A 7077-nucleotide genomic window follows, 5' to 3' on the forward strand; every position below is an offset into this window, starting at 1 on the left:
ACGTGATAAAGGAGGACCATCAGCCTAACGATGGATCGTTAGTGCTCTGATGGCCGCTTGTTATTCACAGAGGGCTGAGTGACATAACAGCACTGGGGGACAGTTGAACACGGAGGCCTTCGCCGCTGTTTAACCTCCTAAGACCCGAACTCTTGCATATGTGGATGCCAGGTCCTAGGAGGTTAATGAGACCCTGCATCCACGTTACATTTTGGCTTTGTTGTACCTTGTACTTCACTCTGTTCAATGGAGTTTTACACTTTGTTAAGCCATGTTCACGTTATTGTGTTATGCTGTAAAATAAGCCCATCGTCCCCATCTGAGGACTTTTTTTTTTTTAACAAAAGTATGTCATAACCATGTAACAAAATACAACTTCCTCTTTGAAGAGGAAGTTTTATTTATACACAAATCAGGTCCATCTAATCACAAACATCTCAGGAGGTTAATGGTTGTTAGGCTGATGGTCCTCCTTGATCATGTAAACAGCTAGTTTTGGATGTCTCAACAAACTGGTTGCTCCACTATGAGAAGGTGCTATTTATAAGAGTGAGTTTATTGCAGCTCCTCAAACTGATGAAGTCTTCTGGATTAAAGATGAAACGTTTCAACAATTTTTTTTAATTTTTTTTTATGAATCCATCCAGAGGACTTGACTTAACTTTGTTAGACTAAAGGGGGGGGAATTAAGCTTTCACTTGGATGTGTTGGGCATGTTTAAAAAATATTCTAAAGCTCAGGGTTTATTCCCTTTAAAACAAAACAAACAATTAGTGAACCACCCTGTCTTTAAACATTTGTTTTTGTTGTTTACAGCTCCTAAATCACAAGAACTTGTTCTATCAGATTGTCAAATATTCTTCTTGGTGAAGTCAAATCGATTTGATTAATTAATCAACCGCAGCTGTTTTGTGTTGCGTTCATACTGGTCCCCAGTTGCAGAGCCACCAGCTGAGGTTTTTCCATATGTTCTGGTGTCTACAGCATGATGTTTGGATCTGGATGTTTGGATCTGGTTCGGTCACCCAGTCGTGGTACTCACATGAGGTCGGGTCTGTGTCTGTGGATGAGCGCGCAGAACGCCAGGCCGTCCCTGAAGGACGTGGTCATGTTGGTCACGGACACGTCCCGGTATCCGTCACACTGGACCCGGCACCACTGCTGCAGAGCCTTCACAGCCGCCATCCCGGAGCTCCGAACCGAGCTCACAGCCTCCCAACTCCTCCACGGACCGACAACGAACTCCGGAAACTTTTTTTTGTTTTGTTTTTTTTCACAGCAGCTCGGACACGCTGGATCCACGAAAGACAGGAAACCCCAGTTCGGTGAGTTTCAGGGAATCACCTATATTGGTCCGACTGTGGAAAGAAACTGGACGTGACACCTGACGAGATGTGGGTGGAGTTTTGTCGTCTTCTTCAGCTCTTCCTGTCCGTCATCAAAATCCACGCTGCTGAAACTCCAGGGCCGTAGATAGGATTCTACGGGCCAGTTTCAAGAGGCACCAGGGGCAGGGACCACCCCTAGAAAGACCTTTTTTAATGGGTTTGTCTCGCTGTTACGATGGAGCTTTAAAACCACGGCACTAGAAAAAAAAATAGAAGTCATTGAATTATGAGAATAAAGTTTATTTAAGTCTTATTATTATGAGAATAAAGTCGTAAGAGACTTTTTTTTTTTTGTGGCTCTCGTTTATTTATTTTTTTCCACCAGTCAGATCCACGACACGACCTGTCAATCAATCCAGTAGGTAAATCTGGTCCTCTGGACATTAAAAAAACAAAGCAAAGCAAAACGACAACAAAAAAATATATAGAAACGTTTCATCTTTCATCCAAAAGACTTCCTCAGTCTGAGGTGCTGTATCCAGTTCAGTCTTATAAATAGCACCTTTTCAGAGTGGATCAACCAGTTTTGCTGCTGACAACCAAAACCAGCTGCTCACATGACCAAGAAGGACCATCAGCCTAACAATGGATCATTAGCACACTGATGGCTGTTTACTGTTCACAGAGGGCTGAGTGATACTAGCAATCACAGCATTGTAAGAGGGGGACAGTTGAACCCGGAGGCCTCCACCCCTGTTTAACGATGGACGATTTCTTTTCACAAAGATGGCCTCCTTTACTCCTCTCTCAAACCATCGTTCCTCGCTATCCAGGATGTGAACATCTTCATCCCTGAAAGAGTGACCGCTGGCCTGGAGATGAGTGTAGACCGCAGAGTCCTGGCCTGATGATGTTGATCTTCTGTGCTGGGCCATCCTTTTGGCCAGTGGCTGTTTAGTTTCCCCGATGTAAGACTGACCACAGCCCTCCTGACACTGAACAGCATACACAACATTGCTCTGTTTGTGCCGGGGGACTGGATCTTTGGGATGAACCAGTCTTTGCCGTAATGTATTTTGGGGTTTAAAAGCCACTGGGACGTTATGTTTAGAAAATAAACGTCTCAGTTTCTCTGATACTCCCTCAACATATGGAATGACCACTGGTCTGGGTCTGGGTTCCTCTTTTTCACCTGTTGGCTGACTGGAGTCCTGTTTGGGTTTCTTCTCTGCTTTCAGGAAGGCCCAGTTAGGATATCCACATTGCTCTAGAGCCTGTTTTGTGTATGATTTCTCCTTCTGCCTGGCTCCTGAGCTAGTGGGGACGCTGTCTGCTCTGTGATACAGAGTCCTGATGACTCCTAACTTGTGCTCCAAAGGGTGATGGGAGTCAAACTGCAAATACTGGTCTGTGTGGGTGGGTTTGTGGTACACCTCGGTTTGCAAATGTCCTCTATCAGAGACTGAGACCTCACAGTCCTTGTTGACGTGTTTCAAATCAGTCTGCTGTTGAGTTCCCAGCATGGCTTTACATACAACATGGACGGCCATCATCATAAAACAATTGATCATCAGTGCATAACAATCAAATGTTCTAGGCAAAATGGCCGCTTGCTACTCACCGAACCAAGGACACTAATGAGCGATTGTTTTAGACTGTCCTCCGTGTTGCATGTGTAAAGTCATGCTGCCTGAAAACTCAACAGCAGACTGGTTTGAAACATGTCAACAAGGTGCTACTTAATATGACTGATCCTGTTGGCAGGCTTAAGACTGATGAAGTCCTTTGGATGAAAGATTAAATGTTTTCTTCCGAAAAGGAAACTGTCCAGATGACATGATTTAACTTTTTTGTGATTGTCAGTCTTTCCATTGGGTGATTCCACCCACTTACAGCACGGTTCTTTGGGCCTACTCCCAACAACCGGGGTTCCAGGGAGCGGAGTGGAGCTGAAGTGCTGATGTCAGCAGACTGCAGGTCAATAAGCGGTTCTCCTTCACAAGCGTCAAACCACCATTTTTAAACCCCCTGTTTCAGTTCAAACAGTAAGTCCTTTTCAATCGCCATGGACGCTAACATTGAATGAAAAATGTGCTCTGTCGTGTATCTAGCATTAATTTTAAATTGCTTTAGGGCTCAACAGAAGCAGCCATTGTGGGTTTAAAAAAAAAAACAGCTATTAAATCTACATAAATGTAGTTTAGCTCGTGCAGGTCACGACAGATGCAGTTTTCTAGCGTCGACCAGTATGATCTCTGATCGTCCAATCAAAGTATGTGAAATTTCTGATGTCAAATGCCTGCTAGAGGGCTCCAGTGTCACCAACCCCAAAACTGATTGGTTAAAGCAACAATTTGATTGACATTTATTTTAAGCTACAGCTGTCTGCACTGCTGATTCTGAAGGCCTCAAGGCAGATTTCTTTGACCCTATAGCAATGATGGTCGAAATACGATCGGATAAACGCTCTATATAAACGTATGCCACAGGAAGCTGCGCAACCAAGAGAAAAACTATGAAATGAAAACGACAGACAATTCTGAATAACTACATATTAATAGAAAAAATAAATTAAAATGTAAGTTCATGATTCTGATAGTGTTTAGGCCAGCAGAGAAGGCCCACAGCTGTAATATATTGATTTAAAACAGCAACATGTAATCCAACACTGGTACTTTTTTTGATTTATTTTTTTAATTCAACCGTTATTGATGCAGGTTAGTCTCACTGAGTCACGAGGACTCATTTCCTGTTTTAGACACACAACATATAGAGTACAGACAACAATATACAACAATAAAAAGCACTTTAAAGTAAAAAGTAGTGTTCTAAAAACAATAAATCAAGAGGATATGAGGAGGTGTTTTTGTAAAGGTATTTTTGGAACCAAAGTCTGTGCAGTGGGGCTTAAATTCCCACCCATTCGTCTCAAACACATAGTGTTAGAAATAACTAGTTCCAGTACAGCTAAACATGTTAGAAAATTTAATATGCAAACTAAACTAATGCACAAGATGTCCCGTTTGGTTACATGGAGGGGGAAGGACCTAATACTTGTTTCTGAAATCAGCCGACGGGGAAGCAGGTCCTGCTCTGACTCCAACTTCCAGGTTCTGCTCAGAGGTTTACGAAGAACAGTCTATTATTGTTATTGATTTAATATGAGGATGCTTTGGATTCCTTGGACCAGAAACTAAATGAACTCACAGCTGCTGTGGGCCTGTTTGTGATTTATTTGCAATCAAATCAAGCAGCAGTTTCCTGTCATAACTGGTACTCTTAGGATGAGAGGGAGCTCAACATTCAACTCCAGCATCTCGTATACCTCCAATGGCTGACACCTTGTTAGACGAGGTCACATGAAAATGCTTTATATTTCTTACTAACAGCAGTTAACTTGGTTTTTTTTTTATATGTGAAGATGCTAACAAAACATATTGAGAAATAAAAATAATAGCAGAAAGAGAATCACTTGTTCTTGGATACGTTCAAGCTAGCATTGGTATTTCACAGCACAGTTAGCTGCGTAGGGGTGTCGAACTCGGTTAGCAAAAGGAGCCAGAATTTAAAAACTTTGTCCGAGGCACGGGCCACTTTCAGCTCAAGTCAGATACCTGAAATATTTTCTTGGTTGCAGGTTCATGAACAAGAGTTTGATCGGTCTCCGTCGCTATTTCCACATCAGGATCAATAATGATAGAATGATCCAACCGTCTGGCTTCAAAGTTAGCCAGCTGGGAAGAGAAGCCTACACTAAATGATGTATTTATCAGTTCTTTTAAAGAAAAACTAGGAAAATATACAATATTTTACATTTAAATTATCATCTTGGTGGACCAGATTTGTCCCGCGGCTCTTGAATTTGACATGTGAAAAGTCCCATGAGCCTTTGCTTCAAAGTAAGGCTTGTGAGATACGACTCATTTATTGATTCTTTTTTCCTATTTCTCAGTCAGTTATGCAGATAAGTCATATGGAGTGTGTTATAATGTTTTAATATTAGTGCTGCCAAGAATATGGCAATAAATTGCAATTATAATAACTTTTTATCAGGCAGTGAGTGACATTCAGTCAGTGTTAGATGCTTAGTCAAGCCAATCATTTGTGAGATCAATATTACAGTACTATGTTGCAGGTTTTGACCACAGTTTTGTGAACGTGCCCTGCATGTGGCTGGATCCCCTGAGGTAAGACCATGATCCTGCACTCTACAGAGCCTTTCTATACCACCTAAAACAAAATCTATTGTTTCATCTGTACACGTGTGTACTGAATACATGACGTCCACTGTGGCTTTTGTTTAACTACTTTAGAAGCACTAAAATAAAGTGTGAATGGGGTGTGGTTCAGTTAGCCAGCTTGTCCAGTCCTGTTCAGCTAGGTGTGCTGAAGAACGGGGGTGGTTTCTGCTCACAGTCACCTGACACGTGCTCAGAAAGACAGCAGGGCTGATAACACGGAGGAGACCGCTGTGTTTTGATCATTCGAACATGTAAATACCTGCAGATAGCACTGTGTTACTCGGTTACGTCATCTCTTGTTTCTATGTGGCCCTCTTTTATCAGCATTAAAAGCCAAGCAGTGGATTTTAATACATGAGGTGTTATTGTAGTTGCTTGGTTGAGAAACGTAACAAACATCTTTCATAAGGACGTTGCCTCTGATCCAACCATCTACAGCGTTGAAGGTTTCTGAGACAGTTTAGCAATCATTGACTTTTTTTTATATTATATCATTTCAACAGAAACCACTGAAAATCATTTTTGTGGCTTTCCAACTACAATTAATTCAATTCAATTCAAAATTAAAAAATACTTTATTAATCCCAAAGGGAAAATATTTGTTGTTGCAACTCGTTATCCTGATTTCATTAAGAGATGTTATAGATGCTGATGGCTGTAGACAGGAAGGATCTCTTGTAAAGGTCCATCCCACAGTGGATCCTGAGAAACTGGCTGCAGATGCCGTCTAATCTGTCCACCCAGACTCAGCTGGCCTCTCGGTTCCCCTCGGGCTGTAGGACCACCCGAATGTTGGGCAGAACTCCTCCCAGAGCGATGAACACTCCTCCCAGCAGTTTGCTGAGCTCCTCGTCACTGCGAGCCAACTGTACGTGCCAAGGGACGATCCTGTCCTTCTGCTGTCATGAGCCGTGTTTCCTGCTAGTTCCAGGATCTCAGTGATCTGGCACTCGAGCACAGTTGGCAGGTAGATGAGAATGCGTCCACAGAACATCCTTTTCAACTCACTTCAGATTCGGGGCTGTAGTTGAGATATTATTTGAGCTTTTGAGATGTTAATCAGCTGCTGTTGGTTGTAGAAAACTGCCTTGTTGTCATGGTTACGCACCATAACAAATGTCTAAAATTAAAAAAATTCTGTAAAAATCCTTCCAGCTGCACAGCATCCGATACCAGAGGAAACGATCATTCAAAAAAATGTGATTTACATCCAGAAAAAGAGGAATTAAAGTTTCCAAAAGCAAAATTTCAAAATGAAAGTAACAGAGCTGCTCCAACATGCAGCCACCTTGAGCGGCGCAATTCAAGCAACGAACGAACATTAAACGTTATATTTAACATTGTTCGGTTAACTTTAAAGCAAACATATTATGCTTTTTTTTTTCACAAAAGGGCACATTTACCCACAGTTACACAATTACAAGTACCACAATACAGGTCCTTCTCATAAAATTAGCATATTGTGATAAAGGTCATTATTTTCCATAATGTAATGATAAAAATGAAAC

At 41.8% G+C, this 7077-nt stretch overlaps 1 protein-coding gene across 1 annotated transcript in view; it reads right to left on the reverse strand.

Annotated features, from left to right (window-relative positions):
• The window catches only part of LOC119422960 (MICAL-like protein 2), a 24994-nt gene extending 23549 nt beyond the window's left edge, over window positions 1-1445 (reverse strand). Inside the window, exon 1 of the mRNA XM_037690371.1 lies at window positions 1043-1445. Coding sequence (XP_037546299.1) covers window positions 1043-1185 — 143 coding nt within the window. The 5' untranslated portion in view covers window positions 1186-1445. The remainder of the gene's footprint in view (window positions 1-1042) is intronic.
• Window positions 1446-7077: the final 5632 nt, after the last annotated feature.

Source organism: Nematolebias whitei, chromosome 16 (assembly GCF_014905685.2).
Source record: "Nematolebias whitei isolate Nwh7 chromosome 16, NemWhi1, whole genome shotgun sequence".
Classification (NCBI taxonomy): domain Eukaryota; kingdom Metazoa; phylum Chordata; class Actinopteri; order Cyprinodontiformes; family Rivulidae; genus Nematolebias; species Nematolebias whitei.